The following is a 20,453-nucleotide window of genomic DNA, read 5'->3' as shown; positions in this document are numbered from 1 at the left end:
TGTTGCTGTCCAGTTCTCCCAGCACCACCTGCTAAAGAGGCAGTCTTTTTTCCATCAGATACTCTTTCCTGCTTTGTCAAAAATTAATTGGCCGTACATTTGTGGGCCCAGTTCTGGGTTCTCTATTCTATTCCATTGGTCCATGTGTCTGTTTTTGTGCCAATACCATACTGTCTTGATGATGACAGCTTTGTATTAGAGGCTAAAGTCTGGGATTGTGATACCTCCCGTTTTGGTTTTCTTCTTCAATATGACTTTGGCTATTTGGGGTCTTTTGTGGTTCCATACAAATTTGAGGATAGTTTGTTCTAGCTTTGAGAAGAATGTTGGTGCAATTTTGATGGGGATTGCATTGAATGTGTAGATTGCTTTGGGTAGTAATGACATTTTCACAATGTTTATTCTTCCAATCCATGAACAGGGAATGTTTTTCCATTTCTTGGTGTCTGATAAACTGTGAGATCATGACTTGAGCCGAAGTTGGCCGCTTAACCGACTGAGCCATCCAGGTGCTCTTGTTAATAAGAATTAAACAGAAAATAAACGGGTGTTACTACTGCTTTGCAAATTCTAAATATCTTATAAGAATTTTATCAAACGGTAGGTGTGCCTGGGTGGCTCAGTTAAGATTCTGACTCTTGCTTTTGGCTCAGGTCATCATCTCACAGTTTCATGAATCTGAGCCCCACATTGGGCTCTGCAGTGTCTGTGGAGCCTTCTTGGGATTCTCCCTCTCTCTCTCTCTGCCTCTCCCATACTCACACACTCTCTCTCTCTCAAAATAAATAAACCTAAAAAAATTTTATCAAATAGTAAGTCATATTACATCAGTTATTTTTATTTTCTAAGAAGTAAACTATATTATTTAAATATATTTTAATCAGAGGAGCTCTACCATTGCTTACATTTCTCCTTTTTCATTTTTTTAAATGTTTTATTTATTTTTGAGAGAGAGAGAGAGAGAGGGAGAGAGAGACAGAGACAGAGACAGACAGCATGAGCAGGGGAGGGTCAGAGAGAGAAGGAGACACAGAATCTGAAGACAGGCTCCCGGCTCTGAGTTAGCTGTCAGCACAGAGCCTGACGCGGGGCTCAAACCCATGAACTGTGAGATCATTACCTGAGCTGAAGCCTGACGCTCAACCAACCGAACCACCCCAGGCGCCCCTCTCCTTTTCATTTCTTAGTGACTTCCAGTGGCAACAAACTTTTACACCCTCCACAGGTGTTACCCCAACATAAGAAGAGAACACAAAGATGAAAATAAAACCCTTACTAGAGAGAATCATTCATGAATGAGAATCCAGAGGCACAAAAATAGCATCAGTAGAACTAGACCTTCAAGAACTTCAAACAATGGAATTACTGCATAGACAATAAAAGAAATCAAAACATAAAAACAAAACCCAAATTAAAGGTTAATTTCCAGGGTGCCTGAGTGGCTCAGTCAGTTAAGCATAAGGCTCTTGATTCCAGCTCAGGTCATGATGTCATGGTTCGTGAGGCCTGCATCAGGCTCTACACTGACCTCGAGGAGTTGCTTGGGATTCTCTCTCTCTCCCCCCCTCTCTGTTTCTCCCCTGCTTGCATGCGCACAGGCATGTGTTCTCTCTTTAAATTAAATAAACTTTTAAAAAATTTGCAAAATAATAAAAAGACAACCCAATTAAAAATGGGCAAAGCATCTGAATAGATACTTCTCCAAAGAACATATGCAATAGCCAGTAAGAACATGAAAAGATGCTCAATGCTATAAGTCACTAAGGAAATGTAAATCAAACCCCAAATGAGATATTACTTCACACTCTGAAGTGTGTCTGTGGCTATCACCAAAAAGACAGTAAGTGTTGACAGGGATGTAGAGATATTGGAATCTCACACACTGCTTATTGGAATGTAAAATGGTGCATTAATTTTGAAAAGCAGCCTCGCACCTCTTCAAAAAGGTTAAATTTAGAGTTATCATATGAGCTAGGAATTGCACTTCTCTGTGTACAACTATGAGGAAAAAAAAATAATATGTACACACAAAAGTTGTACACAAATGTTCATAATAGCATTACTGTTTAAGGTAGAAACAAAACCCAACTGTCCATCAACTGATAAATGGATAAACAAAACATTGTATATCTATATAATATTATTTATCCATAAATAGAAAGTATCCATACATGCTACAATGTGAATGAATCTTGAAATTATACTAACTGAAAAGAAACTAGTCTCAAGAGATGACATATTATAGGATTCCACTTATATGAAACTTCAATATAACCAAACCATTAGAGATAAAATATATTAATCATTTCAACTGGCTGGAGTTGAGGGTAAATGGGAAGTTGATGCTAATGGTATGCAATTTCTTTTTGAGGTGATGAAAATATTCTAAAGTTAACTTTAAAACTTTGTGAATACACTAAATCCACTGAACTGTGTACACTGTAAATGGGTGAATTGTATGTCAATTATATGTCAACAAAGCAGTTATAAAAATATGACAAAAATTAATTTGCAGATATCAAAAGAACTGAACAGAACTTAATACTGATGAAAAAGTCACTGAAACTGAAAACTCGATGGAACCAATTAGAAAATAAAAAATTTAAAGTACCATTTAAAAGAGCCAAAATCACCATAAGTATCTTAAGAATGCACATATAAAAATGTGTGCAAGACTTCTGTAATTAAAAACAAAAAACAGTGCTGACAGAAATGAAAGAAGTCCCAAGTAAATTTATAAAAAGTGCCATATTCATGGATTAGAAATTCAGTATTACTAAAATGTCAATCCTTCCTAAAGCTATCTACACAGTCACTCTGTAGTCCAAATCCTAGGAGACTGTTTTTTCGTTGAACTTGACAAGCTGATGCTAAAAGATATGTAAATGCAAAAGTTCTACAACAGCCACGATGCCCTTGAGTAAGTGCTGATTTGTTCTACCTGAGGTCTCCTTCTAGATACCAGAATGCATTCTGAAGTCACAGAGATGAAGACAGTGTGGCACTCGGCCAGCAAAGTGCAGGACAGTGTTGCCTCCTTGTTTCCCAGTGATAAGCCCATGTGACATGTTATAAAAATATGTAATTGAAAGAGGAAGTGCAGCAAAGAAATGAAAAATAGTAACAACAAAAGTAAATTGAGTTCAAGAAGTAGCTGCCTGTTGGAAGGTGGACACGTGTGGCCTGTGGAGACACTCTGGATGTGCAGCCACAAGAACTGAGTGATGCCCCAACTTTGTCAATGTAACTGAGCAAAGTGGCTGTGATCAAAAAAAGTGAAGATGTTTCAGAGAAAGTGATGCCAGCAGAAAACTGCACGTTAAAAAGAACTCTAGAGGATATCTGGTCACATTGAAGTCACAAAAGATAAACTTTCGGAAGCTGATGCAGGGAGGAAGGAGCACGACAATGTGTAAAAGCTTAGAGAAGACATCTACCAGGGAAGGAGACAAGGGTCACTGAAACCACCCAAGTTTTTTACAGATAAATAAAAATCCTTCCGTTGTCAGTGTTTCTAATACTTTAAATCACTATGTACTAAATAAATACTAGTTTCACTCCTTTTTCCATTTCCCTATACATTTATAACTGAGAATAAGAGAATTTTGAGGATTTTTGACAATTTTTCTTTTTTTCTTGAGAGAGCGAGCACGCAAGAGAGTGCAAGTACATGCACAAGCACTGGAGAGAGGCAGACGGCGAGAGAGAACCTTAATTAGGATCCATGCTCAGCATGGAGCCCAACACAGGGCATGATCCCAGCAACTCTGGAATCATGACCTGAGCTGAAATCAAGAGTCAGACACTCAACCAACTGAGTCACTCAGGTGCCCCTTGACAAACATTTTTTTAAAGGTTATGGGACAATCATAATTTTCCCTGTTGATGATTAAGATGGTTTTCGACAGTTTTAACCTGCGTGATCATTTGTGTGCTCCTGCACTGCTGTGCAAAGTGGCGGCAGCCTGTATGTAAAATTAATGAATTAAATGTATTATTTTAGAAGTTAGAAAAAGAATAACAGTCATCTTAAAGATGGCATAAAGAAGAAATATTCATGAAATAGAAAACAAAGATACAATGGAGAGAACTGAAAAACTGGTTAATGAATAATCAGGAATAAGCAAGGAAATGTATATTCTTACAAACTTACATTACCTATTCTACAGGATAACGTCAATGAAAACAACCTATACTCTTCTTGAGTTCTCAAATATGTATGACTGACTATATAAAGTGGAAAAAAGAGGCATCTTTCTCATCTTTGGAACTACAGAATCTACAAGGTGCATTATCTCACTTCATCTTCCAACAACCCAAGAGATGTTGCCATCCTCCCCTGTAGGCATGCCAACCTGCCCAATGTCATGAAGTAGTGCCCAAAGTAACACAAGGTGACACCAGCAAGGTAACAATGTAAACTTTACTGAGCATCTCTAAGGTGTTGGGTAATATGCTACCTGCCAGGGTCTCAGGGGAAAATAGAATTTGGCCTGGCTTTCACATCCTAGGTCACAGGATCGTTCCTGTGCTTCAGCTGGGGTGGGAAGAAACTCTATGACCCATGCAACACGGATGCCACCTACCACGCCCCCTAGAGATCACCAAGTCTACAACCCCTGTCCTGTCTTGGGACACAGGACCCAAGGTGGTTGACCATGGAGGTTCTCTCTCACCCCCACGCAGAAAGAAGGAGACAAGGGTCACAAAGTCACCCACAGGGCCTAACAGCCACATCAAGGAAATACTGGGTTACTGCCCACCCTGCAGATAAAGCAAGAAAAATTCATCCATGAGGTTCTGAGGATGATATGAGGCAATATAAGAAGTGGCACACAGCAGGCATTTAATGAGACTTGAGTTTTTATATGAAGCACAGCAGTACAAGTGCAAGTCAAGCAATACTTTTGAGAAGAGCCATATGTATATTGTCTAACACATACCTCTCTCTCTCACACACACACACACACACACACACACACACTCTCACACACTCACACACACACACGTTAACTTCTCTGTAATTTCTGTCCTTCCTAACCCCATCATGTAACACCTGGCATTTATGGTCAGTACCCCAGTGAAACCACCAAGGGGTCTGGTGACCTCTAATCAGCACACTGCCAACCCCTCCACAGTCTTTGGCTACTCTGACACTCTGATTCCTGCAGATTAAAAGGCTCCCATCGTGGGGTTCCCATCTCCTTCCTTTTCAGGGGCCCCTTCTTGGCTGGCTCTTTCTGGTCCCCTTTGTCTCAGTGAAGCACAGGGCCAGCAGAGCTGAGGCGAAGAGCTCAGATTCTAAAGTCAAACCATCTGTTATCCACTATGTGATCCAGGGTACATCCTTCACTTCTAGGTCTTACCTACAGAAAAGAGAGAGTGGAAGTGCTAACCCCCAACTCATAGGACTCTTTAGAGAATGAGATGAAACAACACCCATCAGGTGCTCCGCCCCATGTCAGGCAGGGCCAGCCCTCAGTGTCTGCTGTGAGGCATGCTGTCGAAGAGCACACTCACAGGAGGAGAAGACTAGAAAAGAGTATAGTGGTGACAAAGTGGGTGTATTAGAGTGGTAAAATCACAGGTGATTTTTTTTTTCTCCAGTCCCCAGTTTTCAAAAGTGAGGTGTGAGGTCATGCAGACACATGAACAGAGAGGAGGAAGGGAAGGAGAGAGAAGCAGAGGCAGAGAAAATGCACAGAAGGGTTCATGATTGTATACACTGTAAAGGCTGAAAAGAAAAAAGGGCAGAAAAACAGAAATTATCCCCAAATCCTTAACTCTTCCTCTATGCTTGGAGTCCCACTTTCTAAATAGGAATAGAAGCCTCCTTGGGAGAAAAAGCAAGTGCCTAGGAGAAACAACAGTCATAAAGTTTGAAGTACACACATGACAGTGAAACATTCCACATGGAAGAAAGACATCCGAATCAGAGACACACACCGAAGGCAGAAGCACCATGCGGTCTGGGGCATAGTGAAAGCGAGGACATTTCTGTAAGTCCTTTCCTTTCACTGAAAGCTGCTGAAACAAGACCTTTGATACCAGAGCTGCTGGACATGGTGGCATCATCAGGTGTCCTCCTGACAGCTCTGTCCTCTCCCCTTCAGATGTATTCCTTAGCTAACTGTGCTGGGGAAAGCTCTCTGGCTGCAGGCTCATGTGACATGAAAGGGGGTGTGTGCTAGAGTCCCAGGGAAAGATTTCCTCCTTTGTAAAGGGCACAGCTTAGAAGAAATTCTTGCTCCTGCTTTTGGATACAATGGGAAGAAGGAGGGTGTGATGTGTAAGAGTAGCAAGGACAGCCGTCTTGGTACCATGAGGAGTTGAACTTGAGGATAAGTACCAAGAGAAAAGGAGCCTGAGTTCTCAGTAGTGAACACTTAACCAGGAACCTGCCACTCCTGGCCTTCTTATGTGGGATAATAAACATCCTTAATGCTTCAACCACTATTAACTGGGTGTTTGGTACTTTTAGGCAAAAGCATCTTAAAATTATTCATATAGCATTTAGTGGGCTGATGTGTCAAGAGGTTATCTAAATGGAAAAACCCACAGACAGAAATCAGAAATGGCAATGCTACAGGTTGGTCTTAATAGGCACCACTCCAAATGACAAAAAGTGAAAGGCTAATCGACTTTCCCCTCCAGCTTTCAGCTCCTGTTTTTCAGTGACACAAGAGACTGAAATGCTCAGCTCTGCCACGCTAACATTCATAAAGCATTTGGTCACATTTTCCAAGAAGAATCCTCACAGCAAATTTCTATGAATTAGGTAAATATTTTACTGAGAGGATATTTTCCTCTTCTATGTGTGTGTGTGTGTGTGTGTGTGTGTGTGTATGTGTACATATATCAGATATTTTATATATACATATATATGTATATGAGAAAAACTGTATGACCTATAGCAACATTAAAAAATATTTTAATTTAATTCAGGAACACCTGGGTGGCTCAGTCAGTTATGCTTCTGACCAGCTCAGGTCATGATCTTGTGTTTGTGAGTTAGAGTCCCACACTGGGCTCTCTGCTGTCAGCACAGAGCCCGCTTAGGATCCTATTTCCCTCTCTCCCTGTCCCTCCCAAGCTCATGTGCACACACATGTGGGTGTACACTCTTACAGAAAAATTAAATTAACAAATATTTTTTAACTCAACATTAAACGGAAAACTACTCTTGTGATCTAAGTTTTAGAAATGTCAAGAATTTAGGGCACCTGGATGGCTGTCAGTTGAGTGCTGGACTCTTGATTCTGGCTCAGGTCATGATCCCAGGGCCGTGGGATCAAATCCTGCTTCGGGCTCCATGCTGAGCATAGAGTCTGCTTAAGATTCTCTCTCTCTCACACTCACACTCCCTCTGTCCCTCTCCTTCACTCACTCTAAAACTTTTTTTAAATGTTAAAAAAAAAAATGATAAAGACTTTTTCAGCATCCCATTCACTTCCTTCCCAAGCTAAATTTTTAAACTGAAAATTATATATATATTTTAATGTTTTTAATTTGTTTTTGAGAGACAGATCATGTGCCTATGAGCAGGAGGAGGGGCAGAGAGAAAGGGGGACAGAGGACCCGAAATGGGTTCTGTGCTGACAGCAGCAAGCCCCAGGTAGGGCTCGAACTTATAAACTGTGAGTTTGACCTGAGCTGAATTCGATGCTCAACCGACTGAGCCACCCACACATTCCTATTTATTTACTTATTTTTAAATGTTTATTTGTTTTTGAGAGAAGTGAGCAGAGGAGGGGAGGGGCAGGAGAGGGAGACAGAGGATCTGAAGTGGGCTCTGCACTGACAGCAGAGAGCCCAATACGGGGCCCAAACTCGCGAACCATGAGACAGATCATGCCCTGAGCTGAAGTCAGATGCTTAACTGAGTGAGCCACCCAGGTGTCCCTTAATTGAAAGATTTTAAACTGTAGCATTTGGAGGTGGTGGGAGAGGAAGATGAGGGCAAGGGGGAAAGGAATGAAAATTTTGAAATGATTCATAATCTTCAAATATGAAACACCCCTTCAGGTTCATCAGATGGAATTTATAATGTTTTGCAATAAAGTTATGAATACCAACATGAAAAGTCAGCAATAAAGCCTTTTTGAAAAATGAGGAAAATATAATCTGCCTTTGGTATCTTTTTTCTGTGAACTGTTCATGACTCTTTCATACAGAGAATTTAAACAGATATAGGGCAGCATTTTAGTCTAAACTTTAACAAAATGAAAAACTAGGCAAATCAAAACATGTCAGTATTAGGCTCCGAAAGCAACTCTTGCTAGAGAAGTACTTTATCATGAAATTGCTGTAGATGAGCAGAAAATTACTAACTATATGAGACGGTGAATATAAGCAAAAAGACAACTTGAGACAAAAATAAAACACAGAAGTTATTTCCATTCCCTCTGAATAAAATACATATCCACATGAAAGAAAATTTCACCACTGCAACATATTTTCCTTATTGAAATGGAAGAAGTTTTCAGCCTGTGTTTGCAACAACACGGTTGCTGTGGAAATAGCTGATTATGAACTTGCAGCTGAATAAAGCAAGGTGTGGAACAGAAATCTTATTTCAACAGTGGCAAGAACCATAAAACATTAAAAAGGCAAACTGAATGACAGTGAATCAGCACCATATGGTTTAATGTAAGGGTCACACATTTTCCCTTTGGGCCTGACACAAATAGGATGTGTCTTTTTAATTTAGTCCTATTTTTGGAACCCTCTAATCATCTCCATCATCCCTCAAATGTTCTCTAAGTTTTACTATCTGCTTCTGTCTACACAACGCACTGTGTATTTTATGAAACTGACTCTGTTGAGGACAGAGTTTCTATTGTCCCTATCTTGCCAGAACATGCACAAATTAGGCACCAACAAAACACAAGTCAGGGCTTTGACAAATTTCTGCCTATAACTGATTCTATTAAGTACAGCAGCACAGACTTCTTCATCACACAACATCACTTCAGGCTTAGGTTTCAAGACTCTTTACAAACTCTTCAAGAACGGAATTTATCAGAGAATGTTAGTGGGTGCCCAGACCCACTTCACACCCTGTAGCTCAGCCCGCACCCCCAGCACTGTTATCACACCTGGAATTTGTTCTTCCACTTTTTGGGTCAGGTTAAGAGCTCTTCAAGCAATCTTGAAAATCCTTAAGACACTTTATATAGAAATGATGTGAATTATTTTAATCCTAAATATATGTTCCTACATGTATCCCCGCCTCCACCTTCCCTTTCTACTTTTAATTGGAGAAATACACTTTTCTTTAAATAGGCACACTTCACCAATATTTTCCTCCGCGTTTCTGAACCTTTCAAGTTATAACAAACATTTTGAAGCCAGAAATCTTATCCTTTGTAAAATAAAACCTAATCAACAAATTTTAAAAGTAAAGGTTATGTGTAGGGCTATTAAAAAAAGGAAAAACAGCACCTCTTCCACCCTAGGAAAGGACGCAGTGAACGGACTCAGATTCCCTCCGCAGCCGGCACTGCTGCGGGTGTGGCTGCCTTCCTTGTGTGCACAGGAGATCAATTCATACCAGCAAAACCGGAAAAATCACAACTGAGAGCAACTGTGGAAGCAGTGAAAGCCAAGAGCAGAACGTAAAGGAGTCTGCCTTTCTGCTAGGTGAGTCACAGGAAACTCTCCTGCCAGAGTTGGGAGGCCCACCGTGCCCATCTCCTTCAGTTAAGAATGTAGGTCAAAGCTCCCAGGTTTCATGCTCTAGGGATCTGAGGGGAAGGGCTAGGGCCCAAGTTTAGAGGCAGAAGCCCAATTCTTAGGGAGAAGGGAGGCTGCCCACTGGCCTTGGCCTGCCCTTTAACTAAGCCTCCACTTACAGCAGACCACAGCGAACTCTCCAGAAGGGAACACAACACTGGAGTGCTGGGCTAGCTCTTACTATTCTGGATTTGGGCCACCTTGGGTGCTTTTCTGAGGGCTCACAGGATGAAAGGCCCTGGAACGAGCTCAACTTGTGTTTGTACATAATGGACGGTCAAGCTCACCCAGCTCTGTTGACACAGGGGACCCAGTCGCAATCTCACCAATCTTGGCCACTCCATCGTAGTAGGCTTTTCCCGCAAGTATCATAGCTAGACAGGGAAGGTGACACACAAAAATCATCAATTACACACGGAAAAGAGGAAGGGTGGTGCAGGTTTGCTTCCAAATATCCCTCAGTCCCTTCTGGCTGCAGGAAGGTTTAGGCTGTGCCAACGGCAGCTCTCAGAGGGCAGGGCTTGTCCCCGATAGCTGTGACATCCCTCCACTGCACTTTCGGAGGCCCCCACCCAAGGGAAAGTCCCACAGGATGCTCACCTTGGACCAGCCCTGGGGAACCTTCAGCAGCAGGCACTGCAAGTCCAGAAAAGGCCCTGCCTTCTGATGCCAGTTCCAGAGAGGTGTGTTTCCAACATCCAGTTAGGGCTGGAAACACATCCACTCCAGCAAGAAAGCTTTTCTCAGCTGGTTATTCTACAGCCACACAGGTCTGCAACACTATTAGCTGAAAGAACTTGTAAGGGCTGGCCCAGGAACCTGGTCTTTGAGTGGCATTTTCACTTTTTCTATTGAAATAGTTACTCTGAGCCACAAACAATAATATACTTGTTGTCAGGGGGAAATCTATAAAATTTTAAATACATTATCACTCCAAAAACATAACAGAATTATCTAAAAAAATAATCGAATGTTCTATCCTCCTCCCACTACCTTTTTGGCAGACACAAGGAAAATTTCTATTGCTATATCAATTGGATTCTAATTCTCTTAAAAATAGTATTTCTCCTTTCAAATTGATTCTGAAGACTAAATTATAAGGTGCAGAAATCTGTTTTTGATTTTTCTTTTTCTTTCCTTTCTTTTTCTTTGGGAAGGGGAATCAGGGGCAGGACAGACCTGGGTCTGAATTCTGCCTTTACTTCTAAAGTCATGACCTCCCCAGACAAGGTTGCTATCCCCTTTCTGAAACAAAAGATGGTCATCTACAAAACGCCCACCAAAGAGCATGAGCATGTAAGCTAATCGGGATTCCTTCTTTCAGTTTCCAACAAGCTAGGTTGAGAGGACTGGTGATGTACAACAAGATTTTTAACAATACCTAGTCTATTTAGTGTGGTCTTGAAGAAAATAGTTTATTTTGCTTTACTCAAAGACTGACTTTGAAGAATACAAAAGTTTAGAACTAAAAGAGCCCTTAGGAGTCTCTAAGATTCCTTTCCTTTTACTGCAAAGAAAACCAGAAGCCATACTGAGTGCTTTGCTCCAATTTATAATGGGTGATGTTTTAAAACAGTGGATTAAAAAAGACATTTCAAGTATAAAAAGTGTGTGGGGGGTGGTGAGGAGGACGGGAGGTATCACAGAACAAATTATGTACAAGTCTAGCTGAAGATATTAGTGGCCAAAAAAGTAGTATTTTCATGGCAAATTAATCTCTTTTAGTATTTCTTGTAGAGTTGAAAAAAACTGTAAAATTATGGCTTCTACTATTTATGTATACAAGTTTAAGGAATGTAATGCTCTATCATATAGTTATTTCATAAGACTGAGGATAACTTTAAAGTACAGTGGTAAAAAACAAACAAGTAGCATTAACGTGGACTTTCTCAGCCCTACTTAAGTTCACCTATCCAAGAATATTAAAGACATGGGTCAGTGATGTTATCACCACCCTGTTTCATGAAGGAGAGTGGAGTGGAGATATGCTGGGACATGCTCAAGGTCAACAGCAAATCAGAGGCAGTGCACATAACTCCAGCTAATGTAATTTACTTGCTCAGTTCTAAACTGCTATGCTTTTCAACTCTTTGGTCTCAGCTAGAACTGAAAAAGAAAGGATTCTACCTAAAAAAAACCAACGTCTGTAGCCAATAAACTGTCAAGTTAATAGATGCAATATTTAATAAGAAGATTTTAAATTGTAAGATACTGATAAGCTGAAAAGCAGATCAGTGGGAGAATGGTATACAGGTTTACACAACATATAAATAAAATTTTGTTTGCATCCACACGTGAAATTGAAATTTTTTGTTAACTGTTGACTTACGTTTAAAACTATTTAACCTCAGAATGGTAAAATATTCTTGCTTTTATAATAAAGTTGAATTAACTTTAAAAATTAGATAATTTATCCAGAACTTAATAAAGAACACTATTCTCATGATTTTGCCATCCCCCTTCGTGGATACATTAAGAGATTTTCTATCACTCATTCTAAGGAACTAAGAATATTTTTCCTGTTTTAGTGGTTGACCAACTACTTCAACAATCTAATCTAGGAACTTCTACCAGATAATTATGATTTAAAATAGGATTTCATTAGGTTACAGTTGTGCTCAAGAACCGTCATGGCCTCAACCGCCCATAGTGTTAAGCCCACGCTCCACGGAGTTCATGATAGATTTGTACAGTGATGGCCTTGGATAAACCACACCTCCCAGAATTCCCAACGTTTGTAGGCCCCTATACATTGATGGGGAGGCTGGTCATGCGACTTGCTCTGGCCACTGGGGTACCAACAAGCATAAGTCCCACAGGGGTTTGCACTCTTGGAACAGCCTGCTATACCCGCAGGAGGGAGCCCAGGCCCCAGCTGACAGTAGCTGTAGGACTGAGCCAAGCACCAGGGGTTCAGAGATCTGCATTGCCTTTACAGGACTTTAATAATAAACTATTGTTGTCTTAAGCCACCAAGTTTAGAGACACCTTGTTATGTGGCAATAGATAACTGATGCTCCATTCACATGCATTAATAATCTGACCCCATTCCACTTTGTATTTTACTGTTCCCCAACAGCTTCTCACCCATGCCAGTCTAGACCTCAGATCTTGGCTTGAATGTGTCTTCTCTGCCTGAAACCTAACATCTGTCAGCTTGCACAGCTCCTACAAGGCTTCCCACCTGCTCCATTCCCCACCAAGCTCACTGGTCAAATTCCTGTGACACTGCTCTTTCCATGCTCTTTGAATGTTGCCTGACTTATGACCTAAGTGCTGACTGCACACCTGGCATCCTCAATTATACTACAAATTCTTATCAAGGACTTTACAAATTTATCTCAATTTCTCAATGGCTTCAGTAAAAAAAACAGATGGCTTACAGAAATTCTGGAAATACTTTTAAAAGTACAGAATAGTCCCTTTGAGGAGAAGCCTTGTTCAGGAAGAGACTTAGCTGCTGGCAGCTCCCTGAGTCACCTTGTAAAACTCTGCCTCAGAGAGGCACCAAGTGCTGGGGGTGGGGGGGTAAAATCATAGGTCATCGTGACTTCCTTCACAGGGGCATCTAAAGCAATGACTTTGTGGCCTTGTGACTAAGCAGTCATTGAGGGAGAGTCAGCTGTGCAAGAATTCTAAAACCAGTCTCCTGCTTTTTGAAAAGGGAGGTGAAGGGTTACCTACAGAAGTCACTGACACCGCTTGGGGGGTGAGAGAGGATTTCCCAACAGTGAAAATGTCTGGCAAACAGCACAGAGATCCAGAAGAAAGTAAATACATAGTTTACTTTTCCATTACTATGAAAATTCGGCACCTGTCATCTAAAGTCTAGCTACTACACCCCCTCTTCCTGGGACATGCCTATACTGAGGGTATGAGGTCCCAGGTTTATTTTCAAAACCTCAAGAAGGAGCAGCCAAAGGTGTGGCATTATGAAAGAGGGAAATAAGTACATAAAAGACCCAGAACTTGATCTGAAGTCTTCTTCAAATCTAAAAACACTGGAAACTAAAATTTCAACTCATGTTACAAAGTGGTTTTCGTAAACCAGGGGAGAGGGTGAAAATGGGGTCTGAATATTTTGGGGGAGATATTTGTTACACAGGGAGAATTACTGTGACTATGTTTAAATCTGGTGATTATTAGTATCTCAAGTTTTTAAGGTGATCATTGATAACATTCACCTCTTAGTAGGCAAATGCACATGCAGATGCATGTCAACTTCCTCCAATGAAACTTCTTGAAACTGGCAAACAACTCTGGTTTACAAAGAGAGACAAAAGCCAATGCTTGAAGTCATTTTAAAAGAAGCACTCGTTTTGAAATGAAAATTTTAAGTTCAACTTTTAACTTTGATGTTTTTCCATTCAGGTTAAAACTTTTCTCATATCACTATCGAAAGTTATATACCCAAAGGCAAGAAATTATTCTACATAAATAAAAAGAATAATTTCTCTGTTGCAAGACACTAACAAATATTTTAAGCACACATTTCATATGTGTTATTAATTCACAAAGAACTTGGTTTGCAAAGTAGAAAACATGTTTATGGCAAGGATATAAAAGATTGAGTCATGTCAAATACCATGATTTGGTAATTAAAATATATCACTTATAATAGCCAATGATTCAATTTATTCATTTCAAATACACTAATATCCTATCATTGCAAACTTCCATAGAATTAAATATTTTTAACTTAAAGATATTTCAAAAAATCACTATTAAGCACATAAAAATAATTAAGTAAAATATATTTACTGAATGGTTTTTATAAGTGCACTATATATTTATAAATTTAGAAAACAGACTTACCATTAACAGCTTTTTCATAATTTTTTCCTAGGTTTATTAAATTTCGTAGCCCAGGATTGAACTGTTCCATAACATTCTGACAAACAAACAAACAAACAAATGAATGAATAAAATAAGCAAACAGTAGATCAAGTAATCTTTATATTTTGTTACTACATAGCCTCGGATACCTATGTATGCTTGACAGTACAGTCTATGAAGCCCTGAATGTTTATTTTAAAATAATGAAGAGCACATACTTCCTTACGGATGGAACAGGGCCCTCTCATTGGCAAGGCATGTGTGATCCTAGCAGTTTCCCAGTTGCCCAAGGGCTGCCTAGAACCTACTATAAATGGAGCAAGTAGCCCACATGCATACCTACAAAGCACACCCCACAGGAGCTACAGGCCCAGAAACTGATACTCCCAGAGGGGTTTAACTAGGTTAATGGTTGTCAGGCTAATGTTAAAAACAGGTGTGTATGATCAGAAAAACTTAGTTATATGAGCAACACTTCGGTTATCAATTGAACAGACATTTCTTACTTTTTTTTCTAATGTTTATTTATTTTTGACAGAGACAGACAGAGCACGAGCAGGGGAGGGGCAGAGAGATAGAGAAAAGACACAGAATCTGAAGCAGGCTCCAAGCTGAGCTTTCAGCACAGAGCCTGACATGGGGTTCGAACCCACAAACCATGAGATAACATGAACCAAAGTCAGATGTTTAACTGCCTGAGCCACACAGGCGCCCCTGAAGAGACATTTCTAAGAGATCTTTTTTTTACTATGCTTAATTACCAGGAGACCTTCTGTCTAGGTAGTCACTGGCATTTTTTTTTTTTCGAATGATGAGTTTATTCGTTAAGTACTTAATGTAGTAACCACCGAGTGGTAGGTCCTGTGCTCACAGTAGATGGAAAGATATGGTTTCCCTCTCATGGATTTCATGATGCCATATCTCTGCAAATGTCATGGTTTTCATTTTTAAAAGTGTTATTCTTACAGAACTAGAAAGTCATAAATATAGAGACAAATGTTATGATAAGTATAAGACAGGCGATTACTTAGAATGTTGATCTAAACTTAAAATATCCTGTATCTGAAGTACAGACAACAGATCATTCCTGTGGGATTCTGACTTCCTGACTAAGAACACATTGTGACCGAATGTGTGTGTTCCACCTACAAATAATGAGCTTCACAGCATTAACGGTTTCAGGTGGACCACTCAAGTCTCCTTACCTCCTCTCCCAAAATGTGAACCCTGTTTGTAGAAGAGCAGGCAATAAAAAGAATGACAAACACACAACATTCAAAGAGGCAGGTACCTGATACACACGCTCTTCAGGATAAAAGGTTCTCCTTTATTTATCAGTACGGAGAGAACATAATAACTTTTATTTTATCAAACAGTGATAAAGGCTTATCGTGAAAAACCCCTGGCTCAACCTTTCTCCAAACCCCAACTTACTTCTAATAGCACTTTCAACTAAGCTGTTAATCTTATATTCATTGCCATAGTTTTGGATAATATTCTTGATTTCTCAATTCTGGACAATAATGACTAGCTTTATACTACACTAGATAAGGGCTCAGCTCTCCATACCACCCTGCTTTCTCTACCCCAATCCTTCCCATATAATTAAATGGCCAATTTCCCGGTAAGTTGATAGTCAGGGCTTATTATGACTTTGTAAATATCGGTCACTACAATAAAAGGAATTTACAAAGGATCATGTTCCTTTCTTGGTAGAGTCTTTGTTTCTCCTAGGATTAACGATCACATCACCCTCCCCCCCCCAGCTTAGTTTTCCATGAATCTACCCTAAATTTTTCCATATGCTCCATCCCATCTAGCACAAGTCTATCAGTATTATTTTTCAAATGCACAAAGTTGTCAGCTAATCTTCCATTCCATTTTTTCCCCCCTGAACTTCCTCCAAGTACTCTCTGTCCTCTTGCTCAGTCTGGCCTGACTGTCCCTGCCACGCTACTACCCTTGCATATCCCTTTCTGATCCCCTGTGTTAGAGCTCTCATTAACTAGACTCCACACCTTCATCTTTCTTCATTTATTCCCATTTGCTGAAGATCATTCTCCAAGAACAACTTAAGAAATGATGTATGAGAGGTAAATGTGAGTCACTATGTGTCTGAAATTATCTTTACCTTGACATTTGATTGATATTTTGCTGGCTAAAGTATTATAAAGCAAAAGTATTTTTCCTTTAGAATTTTAAAGATATTGCTCCACAATTTTTTATATCCAGTTTTGCTATCTAGAAGTCAGCCATCATTTCTTCTTCCTTTGTATAGGACATGGTTGGGGGGTGTTTATTTCTAGAAGCCTTCTCTTTATCCCTCTGTACTACATAATGGTTTTAGTATGGGTACTTATTTATTTTACTGGGCACTCAGTAGACCCTATCCATTGAGAAAATTATGTTCATTAAGTCTGAAAAATGTTCTTGTTTTGTTTTTTGTCTTTCCCTAGTTTCGGAATTCTGATGAGGATTTTACACACCTGGATTTATTATCATTTTACCTATTTTCTTTGATTTTCCAATTTTTGTTCACCCATCTCTGACGGATATCAACTTCACACTCCAAGTCTTCTATTGTTTTTAAAACTTTTGATGTTTTTTAAATTTGGACTCTTTTCAGGTTTTTTGATTATTCCTTTTTAAAAGCACCCAGTTCTTGTTTTGTGAATGTAGTATCTCTCTAATCTGAATAAGTTTTAATTGTTTTCGTCCAGTTTCCCATGTTATCTCCTAATTATTTATTTTCATTGTTTGGCATCTATCTATCTTTTGTGGTAGAGGCTTTCCTCAAACATCTGGCGATCCCTGATAGCCAGTTCGTAATTTGAGAGTAAAGCTCTAAAATGCTGACTGGAAGCTTGTGGGTGTTGGGGGTGTACACTGGGTTGTTGACTAGTAGGCTTCATTCAGAGTAACTGGACAGGGGCGCCTGGGTGGCTCAGTCGGTTAAGCCTCTGACTTCGTCTCAGGTCAGATCTCACGTTTGTGGGTTCCAGCCCCACATCAGGCTCTGTGCTGACAGCTAGCTCAGAGCCTGGAGCCTGCTTCTGGTTCTGTGTCTCCTTCTCTCTCTGCTCCTCCCCCTCTCATGCTGTCTCTATGTCAAAACAACAACAACAACAGAGTAACTGGACAAGTCAGCTATAGACAAACTGGCCATGTGACAATAACGAGGGTCCACTCAGTCTCTCCAGAGAACTTTCTCATTTCCTATCAAAGGATATGGTAAGAGGTAATGGCCAGGTGGTTGTCTTTCCCCACCCATCAGGAAGAGGGCTGGACTGGGAATTCCACAGTTTACTGAGTTGATTTTTACTGAATTCCCTGATCTCTAAGGTTTATTATCTCTAACTTTTGCTGTTATTTCTAGGTTGAGAGCTCCTATGATTCAGTATATCCTGAGATTAAATCTTGAGTCTGTAGGGCAAAGAGCTTCTGGTAGTAGTGGTGGTTGGGGTAGGAAAGAAAAACTGTCGGTTCAACCACCTGTGTATCTTCTTTCCTGGCCCTGGGTGTCCCACCCACCCCCACCTTCTGTGGCCTGCTCCCCAGCCTCTCTGAGGTGAATGGCTCAGCTCTCATCACTGCAGAGTCTTTAGGTTTTCTTAAAGCAGCTACCACTCCTCTGTCCATTTTCTATCACCCCAATTTTTTTTAGGCTGTTTGGCAACTGCTCTTTTTTTTTCAGACCTTTATACTACGAATTTATGGTTCCTTCCCCCCCCCCACTTTTCCTCTTTTTCATTACTTCCTTCCTTTGCTATCATTTCAATGTATTCTTAGAAGAAAAATCTCATGATCAATCTGCTGTGCTTAACTGTGAGTCCTACTCAACCTGGGTTACTGGAGCCAGTCACCTGTTTGAACCTCATTTACAACCAGCAGTCATAAAGCCCCAAAGCCAATGATTCCTGTACCAGTCTCTCTGAAAGATGGTTAAGTCTCAATACCTGATCACAGGGACCTAAAGCCATAGCTGCTTTTTCTATCCTCTTTTCTCAGTTTCCTTGTCTTATCTTGAAACTGTTTAAGATTCACAAGAAACTGTAAAAACTCTGAGAGTTTTCAGGTATGCTTCCCCCAAGAGTAACTTATATAACCATGGTGCATTATCAAAACCAGGAAACTGATATTGGTACAACACTTAACTAATCTACAGACTTCATTTGTATTTACCAACTTTTTATAAGCTTTTTTAAAAATGTTTTTATTTTTTTTACTTATTTTGAGAGAGCAGGAGTCCATGAGTGGGGGCAGGGCAGAAAGAGGCGAAGAGAATCCCAAGCAGGCTCTGCACTGCCAGCACACAGCCCGATGTGGGGCTTGCTCTCATGAATGGTGAGATCATGACCTAAGCAGAAATCAAGAGTGAAATGCTTACCCAGGCGCCCCTATATTTACCAGTTTTTATATCACTCATTTTAAGGGGGGAGAGTGCATTGTTTTTATGAAATCTTATCACATGTATAGATTTGTATGACCATCACCATAGTTACAATACAGAACCATTCCATCAACACAGTGAGCTGTCTCATGCTACCTGTTTATAGTCACACCCTCCCCACCAATCTCAATCACTATAATCATGTCACTGTGAAGATGTTATATAAATGGAATTATACAGTATGTGACTTCTGAGACTGGGTTTTTCACTCAACACAATGTCCTTAGGAACCATCCAAGTTGGTGGGTATATAAACAGATGTATTATAGTTTATTTACACATTTGCCCCTTGAACATTTGGGTTGTTTACAGTGTTTGGCAATTGCAAATAAACCTGATATGGACAATCACATACAGACTTTTGCGTGAACTTAAGTGTTCATATCTTCAGGATAAATACCTAGGAGTTCAATGCTGTGTCATATGACATGTATATGTTTAACTTTATAACAAACTGCCAAACTATTTTCCAGAGTGCCTGTACCATTTTACATTCCCATCAGCAATGTATGAGATTTTGCTTTTTAAAATATAATAACTTTATTAGAAAATAATTGGTTTAGGGGCACCTGGGTGGTTGAGTCAGTTGAGCGTCTGACTTCGACTCAGGTCATGATCTCACAGTTCATGGGTTCGAGCCCCGCATCAGGCTCTGTGCTTACTGCTAGCTCAGAGCCTGGAGCCTGCATCAGATTCTGTGTCTCTCTCTCTCTCTCTCTCTCTGTCCCTCTTTATGCTCTCTGTCTCTCAAAAATAAATAAATGTAAAAAAAATTAAAAAAAGAAAATAATTGTTTTAATAAAAAGATAAAACTACTTTTCAAATATCTCTTTCAAAATTCTTATAATAATCTTATGAGGGGCACCTGGGTGGCTCAGTTGGTTAAGCGTCTGGCTTCGGCTCAGGTCATGATCTCACAGTTCATGGGTTCAAGCCCCGCGTCGGGCTCTGTGCTGACAGCTAGCTCAGAGCCTGGAGCCTGCCTTTAGATCCTGTGTTTCCCTCTCTCTCTGACCCTCCCCTGCTCATGCTGTCGCTCTCTCAAAAATAAATAAAAACATTTAAAAAAATAATAATAATCTTATGAGACCAAATCTAGACAATAAAAATGTAAGTTCTAATAAAAAGGTAAAACTTGGGGGGGGGCACGTGGGGGGCTCAGTTGGTTAAGCAGCTGACTTCAGCTCAGGTCATGATCCCACGGTTCGTGGGTTCAAGCTCTGCATCAGGCTCTGTGCTGATAGCTCAGAGCCTGGAGCCTGCTTTAGATTCTGTGCCTCCCTCTCTCTCTGCCCCTCCCCCACTCGTGCTCTGTTTCTGTCTCAATAATAAATAAAAACATTAAAAAAATTTTTTTAAGATAAAACTTGGGGCACCTGGATGGCTCAGTTGGTTAAGGTTCCAGCTTCAGCTCAGGTCATAATTTCCTGGC

General features: G+C 40.2%; 1 protein-coding gene across 1 annotated transcript in view; it reads right to left on the bottom strand.

The window, feature by feature from the left end:
- BAIAP2L1 (BAR/IMD domain containing adaptor protein 2 like 1) overlaps positions 1-20,453 on the bottom strand; it is an 87,897-nt gene that overhangs the window by 49,954 nt on the left and 17,490 nt on the right. Inside the window, exons 2-3 of the mRNA XM_029948325.1 lie at positions 14,551-14,626; positions 10,023-10,109 (exon numbers count right to left, since the gene is read on the bottom strand). Of these exons, the coding sequence (XP_029804185.1) occupies positions 10,023-10,109; positions 14,551-14,620 (157 nt within the window). The 5' untranslated portion in view covers positions 14,621-14,626. The remainder of the gene's footprint in view (positions 1-10,022; positions 10,110-14,550; positions 14,627-20,453) is intronic.

Source organism: Suricata suricatta, chromosome 8, assembly GCF_006229205.1.
Source record: "Suricata suricatta isolate VVHF042 chromosome 8, meerkat_22Aug2017_6uvM2_HiC, whole genome shotgun sequence".
Lineage (NCBI taxonomy): Eukaryota > Metazoa > Chordata > Mammalia > Carnivora > Herpestidae > Suricata > Suricata suricatta.
This window is presented reverse-complemented; position numbering and strand designations above follow the sequence as displayed.